Source organism: Chroicocephalus ridibundus, chromosome 3 (genome assembly GCF_963924245.1).
Source record: "Chroicocephalus ridibundus chromosome 3, bChrRid1.1, whole genome shotgun sequence".
NCBI classification, from domain to species: domain Eukaryota; kingdom Metazoa; phylum Chordata; class Aves; order Charadriiformes; family Laridae; genus Chroicocephalus; species Chroicocephalus ridibundus.
In genome coordinates this window covers 37,629,672-37,646,441 of record NC_086286.1, presented here as the reverse complement: position 1 = coordinate 37,646,441, position 16,770 = coordinate 37,629,672, and the positions used below count along the sequence as shown (strand labels likewise).

General features: G+C 38.2%; 1 protein-coding gene across 1 annotated transcript in view; it reads left to right on the top strand.

Annotated features, from left to right (window-relative positions):
• The window catches only part of TTC27 (tetratricopeptide repeat domain 27), a 132,017-nt gene that overhangs the window by 28,389 nt on the left and 86,858 nt on the right, over window positions 1-16,770 (top strand). The window contains exon 8 of the mRNA XM_063328806.1: window positions 2,803-2,915. Within this exon, the coding sequence (XP_063184876.1) occupies window positions 2,803-2,915 (113 nt within the window). The remainder of the gene's footprint in view (window positions 1-2,802; window positions 2,916-16,770) is intronic.

The window sequence follows — 16,770 nt, the reverse complement described above, 5'->3', positions numbered from 1 at the left end:
TTAAAGGGTTTGGATTTTTTCACCTTTTTCTATCATGCGTTTATTGATAATGTAGTATCAAAAGATAATTTATGATTTAATTTATTGTTATACTTATTCCTGTAAATTGTCAGTGTTAGCTTTAGCAATGAGTCCTAGTGTTTCATTTGCCAGGTCTGGTCTCAAATTTGTCGGCCTTGAGTGTATCTTGAAGTTCTTTTAGCTAAAATTGGAATCAATGCTGTTCTCCATCTGCCAAAAACTCCCAACAACATCATTGCATCTCTGTCTAAGTTTAGGGCAGATGCTTGATGTATCTTCTATACTTCTAAAAGACTATTCATGGCAAATGTAGAGAAGCTAAGTCTTGAGAGGTGCTGAGAACGTCCACAGAATTAACATATGCATATGGAAAGCTAAAAGGCCTGTGATCATGCTGCAAAATTATTATAGGGAAATTTTCTTCCCCTTTCCAGTGTTCTTATTTTACATCTGCCATTTGCAGATAAAGGAAAATACTCTATATGTCTAAAGATAGGAATTGTCCTGGATGAGTGGAAAATTTCCTAATAGAATTATAAACTCTGCCAATATGGATAAAGGACAAGCTGAGACTGGTCACACCTGATTTTCATCTCCCGTTTTAGAGTGCTTACTTGTATGGGCTTAAAGTTCTCCCTCTATTATTGTTCAGTAAGATGACTGAACAAGTTATTTTTCAATTAAGAGGTCAGTAATTTATTTTCATTAAAAATACAACCAATATAGCAATGTTACTGATTGTTAGACTGGTAGCTGGGCTGATTTCTGGTCAAGCATTTCCTGCTTCCCTCTGGTGCTAAGCAATTATTTTATCTCAAATGTCACTAGAAGAAAAACTATTTGCATTTCAAAACAAGTATTTGAGATTATAATTTCAAAGCTTTGCTCACAGATCAGTTTGTGTGAAAGGAAAACCTCAGGCTTGAGGTGATGCATAAGGACTCTTGATATGAAGTGCTACGTTAAAATAGTTTGATTAGTTTTAAAAAATTCAGAAGTGCTTTTATGTTTTGGGGGAATGAGGAATTTCGTTTTAAATCTAGGAATGGAAGTCATGTTTAAAACTAGCATACAGTTGGAGTACAGTTCGGTTGATCAATATTTATAGTGAAGTTAAAGCAATTATTACTGTTTATACAGGCTAGATTTTAAAGATTATGTAAACCAGAATCTGGAAATTTTTAACTGCCATATAAATAAAATTGTAATTTATGTTACATCAAATGAAGTGGTATCATTATACTAGCATAGTGCTCTGTTCTAAAATAATTTTCATCTAGAAGTGGTAGATAATTCTTATATATGCTAACGTAGTAAGACAATAAAATGATGGCATTAAATACGCCTTTTAAGAGTGGGAATATCTTCATTATCCCCTTAAAATAAAATAAACTCTTTTTTTTTCCACATTCTCTGCCAAATCACAGTTTTGTTTCATTTATATGGTGATAAAATACAGGTGATGAATGCAGATAACCCACTTGGAAGCATTCCTCTTCGCTTTTTATTCTTCTGTGGACACTCATTTTGACCGTGTCAATGGAAGATATTGTTTGGAAACAGCTGCAACAAGAACACTAAAGGGAAATAAATAGAAAATTCAAAAAACTGTTGATATAAATCCATTGTGTGTTTTTAATAGATTTTAAATACTACTGGTAACTAAAAACCAGTAGTACAGTAATTGGTTTAAGGACTGGTTTTTTTCAGTTTTGGATTTGTTTGTTTTGGTTTTTTTTCAAGGGAAGGAGCAATAGTATTACAGCTACCTCCTCCTTGCTTGCAGCCAAAAGAATCTTTGGTTCTTTCCAAACAAACACAAATTCTATGAACATAGTAATTTATACTTTTCAGCCACAAATTATATTACTGTCGTCTTTAAGTTAAATGACAGACAGTGAACTTCAGGTAGCGTACTTGTTTGTAAAAGTTAAACTGAATATTCCTTAAATAATTTGTTCTAAAGGAAATTTGATGGAAAGTCACAAGTACTTGTCCAGGAGCAAGCTTTTCAGAAAGCCCTTTCTTGCCTTTATCAGGACAAAGCATCTGGAGGTGCTGGCTCAGTGGTGTTTTTTCAATCTGTGTTTCTTTAATTTGCAGAACTCCTTTGAAAAAAAAAAAAAAAAAAAAAAAAAAACAAAAAACAACCAAAAAAAAAACCAACCACCACCACTTCCCTGTGTAAGGAATTTAACTATACTGGCAAAAGGCGTGCTTTATTTAATTGCATTTTTGCTGATACTTAAAATGAAATCCATACATTCCCAGAGGTCTGTGGTCACTAGCCTGAAAACCTGCATGTTAAGAAAGAATTTAACATTAATCTGTTTCAGCTTGTCAGTATGTGTGTGAGTATATATACATATATATATATATGTATATACACAAAAATTAGAGGAGGAAATTGATGATAGTACTATGAGCAGCAGTTTGAAAAGGAAAATCCACTTCAGCCCTTATTTAAGTAGAAAATCAACATTCAGGTAACCCTAAAGTTGCTCTGAATGCTGTTCCTCCTGCATAACAACCGGTATGCTTGTAGCACAAGTGGTTTGGATGATAACTCCTTCTACTGGCTTAGTTATTCTATAATAATCATGGTAAAATACTTTCCATTGTGTCATTTTGTGATGTTTGTATTAACCTTTTTCAAACAAGTCTATGTTTTTTTCATGTTTTGAAGGCATAAATTTCTCTGCCACTGTTTCTGTTTTTAAATAGAAAAAGAATTTTTCTAAAAGAATTTTTCTAAAAGAATTTTTTTTTCTCCTCCAACAGAATTATGATTTAAATGATGATACGGTGCTTAATGAGATAAAATTAGCAGATGCTGACCAGTACCAGATACCTGATTTGTGTGCAGAAGAGCTTGCTGTAATCCTTGGGATATGGTAAGTTATTTCATAGTTACTTAAAAAAAAAACAACTGCATGAATCATTGTGATAATGAAATAATGAAGTGGGACTTTTTTTTCCTTCCTTATCATATAGTCTGACTAAAATGCTAAAAGACTTACATTATATGTGGATAGCATTTACAGTTGTCTCAGAGTGAGCATTAGTGTCCAGTTCAGAACTTCAGCAATGTTTCATTAATTGATATATTATTCTTTTATCCTGGAAAAGCTTCTTGTTCTTTCCCTCAGATTAATTGTGTTTCAAATGTCAGGTGGCATTAGCTACCATACGGTGATGATGCCTTGGTAAATTTTGAAAACATATTTCAAAGTCAGCTTCCTATGAGAATCAACCATGTCCTTCAAGCAGAACACTGTCCTACTATTCAGTGCAATGGGAATACTTGTATAAATCCAGAGCGTCCGTAGCTAGTTACAAGCTGTAGTACAAAGTCCTTGTGGTTTAGTACCTAAGTATTTTTCTTTTCCTGGCTTTCAGAAATTATATGCTGCATGGGTTTTAGAAATGGCACAGAAGAGCAAAAAGCAGCTTGAGGTTTGAGGATCACAAGCTGGCTGCTAACGAATATCCTCACTTTCTAATACAGAAATATGTTTTTCTGTGATGTAATGGTCATTTAGCTGATGACAGTTATCACACATATTTTGCGTATGATTTGTTTCAGAAGTATTAATATGTCAAAGTAAAAATGGTGACTTTGATGCGGTATTCATCATTCATACCTCTCAAAGTGCTTTTCTGATCTGTGAGTTGCAAAATGATGGAATATGCTGTACTGCTGAAATATCTTGCCCAGGCCAGAAGGCGGCCAAGAGTCAACAAAGAGTGAATCCTAGTCCCCAAGTCTCGCACTGGTGTTTCCTCTGTGGGGGCATACAAATGTTATAAGATCTACCTTTGTGATAGGGTGACAGCAATAACAGGCAAGAGAAAGGCTAGTGAGACAATTCAATGGCATAAGCTAACAACCTAGTATTTGGCAGTAGTTCCTTTGTGTTGTGGGGCTTACTGCCTGTTTTGTAGCACATTATAATACTTCTCTCTCGCCAGTCACCAAAATTTTCAGTTATTTGTCCCCTTCTTGTCCAATAAAGTTCAGTGGAAGTCATTAACAGAGAGACGATTGTTTCTTTGCATATGCCCATTTCTCAGACTGTAGCTTTTTGAAGGGCCAGACCACTTCCTTGGCTGTATAGTTGAAGTCAAATGTGAAGTTGCTTGTCGGTGGTTTCAGCTATGCCCTTTAACTGTTCAGCCCATCCAGTGTAATTAGGAATTAATGAGTGGAATATGTACTGTGGCTTTGAATTTTCTTTATTCCCCAAGTCTTAAACTTGTTCTCTTTTCAAGGCGACATCTAGATTCAGTTTGAGCACAAAGGAAAGGGGTGAACAGTGGGTTGACGTATATTCTTGACCCAGTCACTTTTAGTCTTTCACACTGATTGAAGTCAAGGCAAAGCCTTCCCCTTCCTGAGAAGCATTTTCAACGTGCACTTCATTTTTTAACACAGTATTGTTTTATATTCAGATTATATCATCACTCCTGCTTCCACCCTTCTGAAAGAAATTTTAATTTGCCTATTGGTCTTTCACTTTTCTCTCTCTTTTTTTTTTTTTTTTTTTTTTAATGAAAGGGTAGAATTTGAATTTTACATTGGCTGACTGCACAGTGGGTTTCTTGACCACAGTATGTCACTTGGAAACCACCACTGTCATGCTCTGAATGGTGGCTAGAAACCATCTTGACTGCCAGCTGTGTGTGCGTACATTACAATCCAAGTGGTATGTGAGTTTGGCAGGACTCAAGGCAAGAAGCTCATTTAAGAAACTAAAAACAACCAACAAAAAAAATATTCAGTGTTGCTTCCCCATAGGAATGGTAAATGCCGTTCAGTGGGTGGGATAATGTTAAGTGACTGAAACTATTTCAGTTGTAGATGGAGACAAGATTTGATATCCAACCATGTTGCAGAAACGCTAGTAGAATGCCAGCTTTGAGAAATGTTCTTCTAAGGGGATTTAGGAGACAACCCTTGTGAGTGATGAGTGGAGTTCAGGCTTGGATTGCTGGCTGTACCCTTGGTCTCTGTACCAGCTATTGGCATATCAATTTGCAAAGAAGCATATATGTGTTAAAGTATTTAGTGTTGGCTTTTAAGCAAACCATACTTCCCAAACCTTAGCTATAGCAAATTCCTTGTTTCTCTTTCATGCTCGAGGAGGTCAGTTCTGTAGAGTAAATACCTGGCTTTAGAATTCCTTTAAGTTTTCAAAGCAGTTCTAACTAGACCTTGGTTTAGGTCTAGCACCACCCTAATGGTATCTGTTGTTGGCTGGCATTGTCAGCAGTGGATATTTTTTTCTAATGCAAATAAAGTTTTAGAGGCTGACCTGGTTTGTTGAAGGAAGGCAGCCTGCAGGTAAAGAAAAAGACTAAAAGTGAGCAAACTTTTTCCTATACGTTTCACTGTTCTTGCTAGTATTTACGGCAAATGTCACAGAAATGCCCCTTAATTCAACTGAGATTTTTGTAGCTAAGTGATGTTAACTCAAAATCAACAAGATGCAGAAATGTCTGTGGATAGCAAAACAAACTGAAAATTGTTACAACATTTGGAAGACACTTCATGACAATTATATGGGATCCTATGGAATTACCTGAATACACATAATGTTTCCTGCGGTGAAGTAGGTTTCATTTCAAGTAGATTGCAATGATCAACTGGCTAAACAAAGTGCTATTACAGTATTGATTCAAACATTTTCGTCTCCTCTTCCCGAATAACATTTTCAGAGGATATAAAATATTTTTTGAAGTGTCGAAATATCTCATACCAGCTGTCTTTACAAAAATCCAAGCAACATCTCATGCATAATGCTTAAACCAGCTTGTAAATAACATGCCTGAGCCTGAATCAATTAGATATATTTAAACCTGTTACACTGATGTAAGGAAAGATCAACTTATTTATCAGTAAACCATTTATATAAGAAAGTAGCAATGTAAACTGCACCCTGCTAGTTCTATGTGGCATCTGTAATTTGAGGCAGTTTACTTTAAAGTGTTTGGCTGTATTCTGTTTCTTCTCTGCAAATTCCTTTTCTTCCAAATGCTGAACATTCTGCAGAACTAAATCTAAAAGAGCATTTGCCTCTTACAATAACGAAACTGAAGCTAAAACAAAGTGTAGAGGAGAGGAAAAGCCACCCCAGTCTGCCTTGCTTACATAAAGGTTTCCTATTCCATCATATCTAGATTTTGTAGTATCTGTATAGGAAGAAAGTGTCTAGAGGTGTCTCCAGATCATCTCTCTGCAGGAGTAATGCAACCTAAAATAAATATTAAAAGAAACTCCTCGGACTGCAGAAGCATCGCTTGACTAGGACTTTTTTGGTATTTTATATGAAAATAACTAGTCATGATGGTATAAAATTTATTTTATTATCAAGCCTTAAGACTGTGGCCAAAACTTTGTATAGAGCCTCAAACCAAACTTTGAGGCTGATGGAAAAAGATATTAAAGTTCCAATTTTAAAATAAAAATATAAAAAAACCCAAACAAACCCAAGAATGGGCCAATGTATGATTTAAATAATGTGTTAATATAGTATAGATGCCAAAATGCTGTGAAACTGAGAGGGGAGTATGTTTCCCTTGTCACTTAGAAATAGCCCAGATTAGATAACTGCTAGAATAGACACCACCAGCTGTGTGTCAGCAGCCTGAGAAGAAAACCCTTTCTCATCACTTGATTCACCATTTCTTAACATGTGAGTGCTTTTAGAGAATTCTAAGAAAGCAAAGAGAAAAGTCCAATGGCTGGTTATTTCTTAATCTTTTGCTGTCTCTCAAGGATCAAACCGGGTCAAAATAGTGTGTTATACTGGAGGTAGTTCAGCTCAGTCAAAGACTATGCACCAGTCTTCAGCTGCTGAGGAAAGCATCAGGAAGCCTAACTTTTATTATACAGTAATACATTGGATAATAATATATTATACAGTTTACACAATGAGCTGTAGAAACATATTGAAACAGCTGCATAAGCACTAAATAGCATTAGGACTAAAAGATTATTAACAGAATGACCAAATATGAGCTTTTGGATCAATTGAGTAATTAGAAAAAAAAAAAATATCCTGATATACGTGTTGGCAATGGAAGCATCATGGGAAACTTGGGTAAGTGAAACAGGAAGGCATTTGGCTACTTGAAATTTGAGAACCTAATCTTAGCTGGCTGTTTGTTCTCTAGCCAATGGAGAAATTGGCACCTGCAGAGTGTGATTCATTTCACTTCAGGCACTTACTTTACAATGGATAGGAATCACTCCCTACACTTATTTGTATTTTTGCATGGACTCTGAAGGAAGCATAAAAGTTAGCTAGACTTTACACGGTTAAAGCTAAGTAAGATGGATCACGTGCTTATTAAGATTACATATGTATATGATTGCAGCCGCCTTTGCTCTTTATAGCAAGGTCATGCTATATAGCTTATATCAGAAGTACAAGGCAATGGCAGGTAAACAACTGTTTTCATCTGTTTTTGTAAGAGAGAGCATTGTCTCTTCCAAGCCATTGAGATGGAAAAGGTTATGTTAAACTGACTGTGGAAGGCCAGAGCTTACAAATGTTGTCCTATGAAAGTAAAAGCTATGACATAAAATCTTGGACAGCATTAAAAGTGATGAAGGTTTTTCTGTTAAATATTTTTTGGCACTCTGCCCCATCTTTACATACATATCATGTAAGTGTAAATTTTTTTTTATTTTTTTTTTTGGAAGCAAACCAATTACATGTGCCAGACAGTATAGTGATCTCATCCTGGTCTGTTTATGGCTGTTTAAAATCACTGCTACAAAATATACTGCTGTGCACCAGTACATACAGCTGTGTGAAGAGATTCCACTGGGGAAATGAACTTCTTGTCTTGCTATTCAGAATGCTCACATGAAAAACATTAGTCACTTGAAATACCTTTGTGAAACTTTGAAAATGCTTGTAAAGTGATCAATTTGTTGGGTTTGGCTCTTTTTTATTCACAAAATTAACAAACCCTGTAAAACTGCATAGAAATACAGCAAATACTCATGAAAATGCATATCTGGAAAGTCATCACTTGTCTCATGCTAGTTAACTGTCGTTTTAAGCAGTTACCTGAGGAACTTGAATTTGCATTTTCTGCACTTGCAGAAAGGTAACATGTCAGAAAACATAAGCAAACAAAAACTCAGCAGTTTTATTCATCCATGTAACTATACTCTGTCTTCAAGAGTGACTGTGAGAAGATACTTAAGGGTGAATACTAACAGGGCAAGCATGTGTTGCTCCCTTTCCCACCTCCAAATGGTGATTTCCTGGGCCTAAACTGGCTTGTTTGCATGGCAGCCCTCAATGGATCTCTCAAATATTTGTTGTCTTCCATTGAGCCATTTAAATTTCTTGGATCTGTAGCATCCTTTGGCAAAAGTGTGTGTCTACATGTTTGTGTCCGCCATTCAAAAAGACCTCCTCCAGGTCGTTTTAGTTGCCAGTAGTTTTATGTAGTGACTTAAGGCTTTTATTTCCTAACAGCTTTGAAAACTTCTGCCATGTCCCTCTTTGGTTAGTCCTAGCCTAATCAGACATTCCTTTTGTAGAAGTTGTTACATGTTTATAAGGCATAAAACATTATTATTCATCATCATAAAACAACAATTGTTGTAGCTGTCTGTTTCTGAAATTTTTCCAATTCTGAATTACTGCTTTTGAAATGAACGGCCCAGAACAGAACATACTATCCATGGGTGGACAAACAAAAGCCTTATGTCATATTTTATTTAGGCTTTATGTTATTGGTTTGTGTACTTTATGTAGTATGCCCTAGTACATTATTCTCTATTACTTTTCTAATTAATTACTCACATTTTGATTTGCTTTTTTAAAAACTGCCTAGTACTGAGCTAATGTTTTCATGCAGCTGCAGTGCTGGAGTTGTTCCTGAATAGAAACGGTCAGATCGGAGCCCATCATTTTTTGTGAAGCTAGGACCGTGTTTTCTATTTTTGGTTACTTGGCATTTTTATTTTATTAGCCTTTTGCTCTATCCTGTAATGTCTTTTTGCAACTCCTTACTGTCTGTTCACATCCTTGCTTCAAAGAATGTAGTATCATTTGCAAGTTTTCTCACCTCACTATACGTTCTCCTGTTCCAGTTTATTTATTAGTACTATAGCACACGGATCACAGCACAAAACCTATGAAGGATTACACTTCTCCATTGGGTTGGTTGACTACTTGTTTCATACCATTTCCTATCTTTTAATCAGTTACTGACCTTTGACAAGACATTCCCTCTTATCTCATATGAATGCTCAGTTTCTTTGAAAGTCCTTCTTGGTGAGGGACTTCTCAAAAAATCTTACAGAGGTCCAGGTTGATTTCATCAACCAGCTTATGTATATCCTCACACTGGTTAAACCTTACAAAATCCCCCAACAGGTTTGTAATGCAGGATTTTTTTTTTACCGGAGCCTGGCTGACGCTCCCCACACGCATCATATTTGTCCAGGTATCTCTAGTCCTTCTGTTCATTATATAGTCTCTCCTTACTTACCTGCAACAGATGATATGCTTGCAAGCCAGTAGTTACACTGATCCCCTGACACACTTTAAAGGCTGTCATGATTTTTGTTGCTCTTATCTTCAGGCACTCGGGTAGTTTTAAATGAGGGCTTAGACACTGCTTTTAGTGTCTCAGCTGTTTCATCCCAAAACTAATTTTAAACTTTTTTTTTTCTGAATGCTGTTTGGTCCTGTTAACTTAGCATCCAACCTCTTAGCATGTAACCTCTTTTGCAGCTTTTTAATTTGAGGATTATTCTCTCCCTTACCCAAAAAGGCTCTCTGGTGGAAATTTTACTATGTTCTTCTACAATAAATGCTAATGCAATGAATTAATATAATTTCTCTGCAGTGGCTTTTATACCAGGGCTGTCATTTTGGTCCTGTGGACTCACAGTTTTTTGCTTCTGCTATATTGGAAGCAGGATTTAGCACTGATTTTGACTCTTTTAGTTATTTGCTCCTTAAATATTTTTTGGACTCTGTAATTATATTTTTAGAGATATTTTATTATTATTATTGTTTAATATTCCAGAGTTTTTGATCCTTTCTGTATTCTGTGCTTTAATATAACTTCAGCTATTTGAAGAAAACTTTTTTATTTTTAATAGCTTTTAACAATGTTCTTCAACCATTTCTCAACTTTCTAAAACAGTTCTTGGAACAGAAATACTTAGTCATAATCCAAAAAGAGATACTTTGGAATGGTTGCTATTAATTACACTGTTACAAAGATTATAGCTAATTAAGTCCCAAACTATGTAACTAGTTAGTTGAACTTACCCATTAGGCTGCCAATGTAGTTCTGATTAATCAGATTAAAGAATTGGTTGTAAGTGGTAAGCGATTGGTAATTAGCTTTTGCTGATTTACTAGAAAATACTTTTTCTTGCTGCAGAGTAGATCTTTCTCTAAGATTCTGTTTTGTCTATTTAAAGAATGTCTGTCTCTCTTTGTTTTCTTTCTCTTTTCTATTCCATTCAGCTTCCTAAGATGGGATTCAAAAGTGGACAGGAAATACCATGCAAACCTGAATGATGTGGTGATTAGTGACTTCTCTTCATACTGTTATGAAAAAATGCCCAATCATAGGTCTTACAGCAACAGATCCTAAATTCCACTCTGAATTCAACTCCTGAAATTCTCTGGGGTGAACTGCTTAATCTGTCCTTGAAATCAGAACAAATACACGACATAGAAGTGAAATCTTCATAAAATACTCTGACAAGCTAACCCAGTCATTAAAAATGCTTAAAACCAAGCTACAACTCTACTGTAGATTCAGATTAAGATTTAAAATATAGCTTTAATTTTGATTTGATTCTGTATGGAATATCATTAAAGCAATTTCATTTTTCTCTTATCTTTCAAGGTTTGCATTACTTGTACTTATGTATCTGAAAGCATAGTACATGGATGTGGCAGAAATGGAAATTAGAGACCTATTTTAGCATTGCTTTGATCTGGAAGAACTGCATCTATATGCTTCAAAAAGCTGTGACAAAATATCTGTCTAGAGTAAGGAGAGGATTAATCCTTTCAGCTTGAATCAATGTATCTTTAGGATGCTGAAAAATAAGTCCTAATTTTGTCAAAATTTAACTGTCCCTGGTTTATCCATGCTTTTCAAAAGCTATGGTCATGTCACTTAACATTCTGATTGCCTAGCTGCTGTGGTGTTCTTATAATATGTGAAGTTTTCTTGCTGCCTTTTTTGCTTCCCCCCTCCCCCCCCCAAGGATAAAGAAACCTGTTATTTTTCACCTGAAGTCACATTTGTATTAGTGACTAGTGTTCAGTGACTTCAGTTGACTACCTCAACCTGACTCTAGGTATTTCTGCTAGCAGCTGACATTGGATAAGGGAAGAAGTAAGTCACGCAGAGAAATTCTTTATTACTTTCCTGTTTTCATAAAAAATTTTCTCAAGGAAGGGAAAAAACAGTGATATATAGGACAGAATTGTTTCCTAGCAGTGTTGTCTGAAACTTTCAAAAAAACCACACCAATAACATCGTGTCTTTTCTGTGGGAAGATGGGGGGAAAATGGATTACTGTAATAGTTAATAAACTTTTTTTTTTTAAAACTGATCTCCTCACCAAAATTCAGAACCATACAAGTTAAATCAGCAAGGAGGAATAAAACATTTAGCTTTCCTTACTAGCAGAGTCCAACTTTACTGAACACAATAAGAATAAAAGGTGATGTCAAGGTCTTCACTTGCTTTTCGAAGCTCTTTCTCATCAATACTCAATCAAAAGCATTGTTGGTATTTCCTTGTGGCCACGCTCGTACAGCTTGCTCAAGCTGATGGTATTATGAAATGGTATGAAACGCGTGGAACCTCCACCATGGAGGCTAACTGGGGAGGTCCCAATGGACCGGAGGGTAGCAAATGTAACACCCATCTACAAGAAAGGCAGAAAGGAGGATCCAGGGAAACTATAGACCTGTCAGTCTGACCTCGGTACCAGGGAAGGTCATGGAGCAGATCATCTTGAGTGCCATTACAAGCCATATAATGGACAAGCAGGGGATCAGGCCTAGTCAGCATGGGTTTATGAAAGGCAGGTCCTGCCTGACAAACCTGATCTCCTTCTGTGACAAGATGACCTGATTATTGGACAAGGGAAAGGCTGTGGATATTGTCTACCTAGACTTTCGAAAAGCATTTGACACTGTTCCCCGTAGAATTCTCATGGAAAAACTGGCTGCTCATGGCCTGGATGAACATACGACCTGCTGGATCAAGCACTGGCTGGATGGGCGGTCCCAAAGAGTGGTGGTCAATGGTGTTAAATCCAGCTGGCAGCCGGTCACAAGTGGTGTTCCTCAGGGCTCAGTGTTGGGACCATTTCTGTTTATTGATGATCTTGATAAGGACATATAATGTATCATCAGTAAGTTTGCAGATGACACCAAGTTAAGCGGGAGTGTTGATCTGCATAAGGATAGGGAGGCTCTACAGAGAGACTTGGATAGACTGGATCGATGGGCCAATGTTAACAGTATGAGCTTCAACAAGGCCAAGTGCCAGGTCTTGCACTTGGGCCACAACAACCCCATGCAGTGCTACAGGCTTGGGGAAGTGTGGCTGGAGAGCTGCCTGGCAGAAAAGGACCTGGGGGTTCTAATTGACAAGCGGCTGAACATGAACCAGCAGTGTGCCCAGGTGGCCAAGAAAGCCAATGGCATCCTGGTTTGTATTAGAAATAGTGTGACCAGCAGAAGTAGGGAGGTGATTGTTCCCCCTGTACTCAACACTGGGGAGGCCACACCTTGAGTATTGTGTCCAGTTTTGGGCACCCCAATACGAGAGAGATAATCGAGGTGCTGGAGCGAGTGCAGAGGAGGGCAACGAAGCTGGTGAAGGGCCTGCAGAATAAATCTTATGAGGAGCGATTGAGGGAGCTGGGACTGTTTAGTTTGAGGAAGAGGAGGCTGAGGGGAGACCTCATCACTCTCTACAGCTACTTGAAAGGACATTGTAGAGAGGTTGGTGCTGGTCTCTTCTCACAGGTAATTAGCGATAGAACAAGAGGGAATGGGTTCAAGCTGCAGCAGGGTAGGTTTAGGCTGGACATTAGGAAAAAAGTCTTCACAGAAAGAGTGGTTAGACATTGGAATAGGCTGCCCAGGGAGGTGGTGGAGTCACCATCCCTGGATGTGTTTAAGATTCGTTTAGATGTGGTGTTGGGGGATATGGTGTAGGGGAGCTCTTTGTAGAGTGGAGTTGATGGTTGGACTTAATGATCCCAAGGGTCTTTTCCAACCTGAATGATTCTATGATTCTCTGGGAGGTCTTTAGGAACAGACCGGATAAAATTTGTCTGAAGGTAGAGGTTTGTGGAGCAGCAAGAAGATTTCTCCAGCTTTCTCCTACTGTAGAAATTGTTGCCTTTTAGCTGCTCTGGTCATGTTCTTCCCTACAATAATGTGCAAATCTTTTTTAAAAAAAACTCTTGTCAGTAATGCCCTTCCTCTCTTACCCATCCACCCATTTTGCTTTATTAGGTGCCTGTGTTACAGGATAAAAACTAGTTCGTTGATTAATCAGAGGATTCTTACTATCGAAGAGGTGTAAAAACCCTTTTTATGAAACCTTGAACCCTAAAGAACTGCAGTTACATAATTTTAGCTCGGGGTTGAGCAACCTACTTATTTTATCTCAGATCACACAGATGTTCGCACTTGCACATAGATCTCTGAATAGTTTTAAAAAATAGGTACATTTCATTCTTGTGGCTTGTTGCTGTGAATAATCATCAACTCTAAATGTGATATGCTTTTAGATTCTTTATTATATAACTTATTGTCCTGGGTCGAGCAGGACTAATTTCTCTTATAATGCTGTTGAAAACAGCACTTTTAGAAGACTCTAGTGTCTGAATTCGAGAAAATATTTACTTTATAGCCAGCTAGGCTATGTGGGATTCAAGGTCTTAGTGTTTTTGAGCCTTTCCAGGTGCAGGGATGAGGAGGAGCGAGGCCTGGGCATTTGACCCAGGCTGGCCAACAGGCTTATTTCATACCATGAACGTCACATTTGATATAAATTAGAAAGTTTGCTGAGTAGTTTCTCTCTCCCTTGATGGCTGCAGTTCAGAGAAACTTCTTGCACCGGTGCCGGATCCCTAAGCCAGACCCCCTTCCTCCTGAAGCCATAGCGCTGGCAGTGTCCGACACTTGCTGTCCACTGCTGGGAGTGCACAGCTTCCTACTGATAGACTTGGCTGAGTATAATCATTATGTATTTTATATTGGTATCGGGATTAATATTGGTTCTTTAGTATTATTATTACTTATTTAGTCTTATCCTATTAAATCTATTTATATTTCAACCCTCAGGTTTCCTTGCTTTCCCCGATTCCCCTTTCTGGGTGGGGAGGGGTCATCGAGTGATAGAATAATTGTCTAAATGACAATAAATTGGTAGGGGATTTCTCAAACCATAACAGTTATATAACAATTTTAGGTTTTAACATTTGTATTGTGTTTGCATGGCAAGGTTTTGGTAGCGGGGGGCCTACAGGGGTGGCTTCTGTGAGGAGCTACTAGAAACTTCCCCTGTGTCTGCTAGAGCCAATGCCAATCTCCAAGACAGACCTGCTGCTGGCCAAGGCTGAGCCCGTCAGTGACAGTGGTAGTGTGCCTCTAGGATAACATATTTAAGAAGGGGGAAACGTTGCTGTGCAACAGCAATTGCAGCCAGAGAGAGGAGTGAGAATATATGAGAGAACTCTGCAGACACCCAGGTCAGTGAAGAAGGAGGGGGAGGAGGTGCTGCAGGGGCTGGAGCAGAGATTCCCCTGCAGACCATGGTGGACTGTGGTGAGGCAGGCTGCCCCCCTGCAGCCCATGGTTAACAGCGGAGCGGATATCCACCTAGAGGACCCCACGCCTGCCTGTGACCCCGTGGGGACCTGTGCTGGAGCAAGCTCTTGGCAGGACCTGTGGACTTGTGGAGAGAGCAGCCCCTGCTGGAGCAGGTTTGCTGGCAGCACTTGTGACCCATGGGGGACCCACACTTGAGTAGTGCTTGTAGCCTGTGGGAAGGACTTAGGTTGAAGTTCATGGAGGACTCTCGTGGATGGGACCCCATGCTGGAGCAGGGGAAGAGTGTGAGGTGTCGTCCCCCTGAGAAGGAAGGAGTGGCAGAAATAACGTGATGAACTGACCACAGCCCCCATTCCCCGTCCCCCTGCGCTGCTGGGGAGAAGGAGGTAGAGAAAATTGGGAGTAAAGTTAGGTCTGGGAAGAAGTAAGGGGTGGAGGGAAGGTGTTTTAAGATTTGTTTTCTCATTATTCTACACTGATTTCATTGGTAATAAATTAAATTAATTTTCCCCAAGTCGAGCCCGTTTTCCCTGTGACGGTAATTGGTGAGTGATCTCCCTGTTCTTATCTCAACCCACGAGCCTTTCATTATATTTTCTCTCCCCCGTCCAGCTGAAGAGGTGAGTGATAGAGCAGCTTTGGTGGGCACCTGGCATCCAACCAGGCTCAACCCACCACACCATTTTAATAAACTGAGAGAGCAGCTCCCATATGCCACATTTTCTGTGATAACTTTTCTTTTTCTTTTTTTTTTTTAAATAAGTTTAAAAAAATTAACTGAGCACACTGACAATTTTGTTTGCTTTGGTGGGGTTTTGTCGTTGTATGTCATCATCATTCCCCCCACCCCCCAGAAATTTTGGGGAACGCTTGTTAAGAAAGCATCAAGAAGAGCACTATTAAAGGGTAGATCTCCTAAGTTACAAAAGAAGAGAGAAAAGAAATCTTACTTCCTAATAGAAGTAGGAAATTGAATCTCAGAAGGGGGTGTAATTATCCTTTTGCTTTGTCTCTCAGCCTACCTGTATTTGGCTGCAGTCCTTTGAATAAATGCTGTATGCATTGGCAGAGTAGAATTTGTTTCAAACTCATCCCTTAATTTCCTGAATGTTTCATCTGTACTCATTCCTAGGCTGCTCTAGTTTGATGAATATTGGTGGTTCTTAAAGAATGGCCGTTTTGGAAATGCTGAAGCAGTACTCTCCAGTAAGAACTTTCCCTTGCTGTGGGTTGTTTCCTTTCCCCCCCGCCTCGTTCCTCCATATAGTGGGGGTGGAATGTGGACAAGACTTATGCCAGCAGGAGGAGGCTTGGCACTCTGCTACGCAAATCTATTTCTTTTTGTGGGCATGCAAAAATAAAGAGATACGAGTGCTTCAGTGGCATCGATTTTTCTTTTTCCTATCTTGAGTGCTTTGCTGCTTACTCTTAGAATTATGTCTCTATTATGTCTTAATTCTTTATTGTGTCTTTTCTGTAGAGGAAAAAACAACACATCAGGCATGCTGACCTTTTTTTCACAGCTGATGGATAAGCAGGTGGTGGGGAGGTAGCTTAAAAGTAAAAAGCAATATAACGTAAAAAATGAGTTCTTGCTACACCTTGGTAGAATTTACCAAAAGAAAATTAGTTAGTTGCAACTAACTGCATTTCTCAAAATGTTTTCTCTGTGTAGTCTCCTTTCAACTTTCACAGCTTATGTATAGTCTCATTAAGTATACTCAGGTACGAAGACACTGTATAAACTCATTAGATAGTTCCTTTGTTCCTCAGAGCCTACAGTATGTCCTGGACAGAGCATAAATATTACATTTGTTATTCTTCAGGAAGAAAAATGAAACTAGATTTTTTTATTTTTTTTTTTTACTGAGATTAAGGGGAGAAA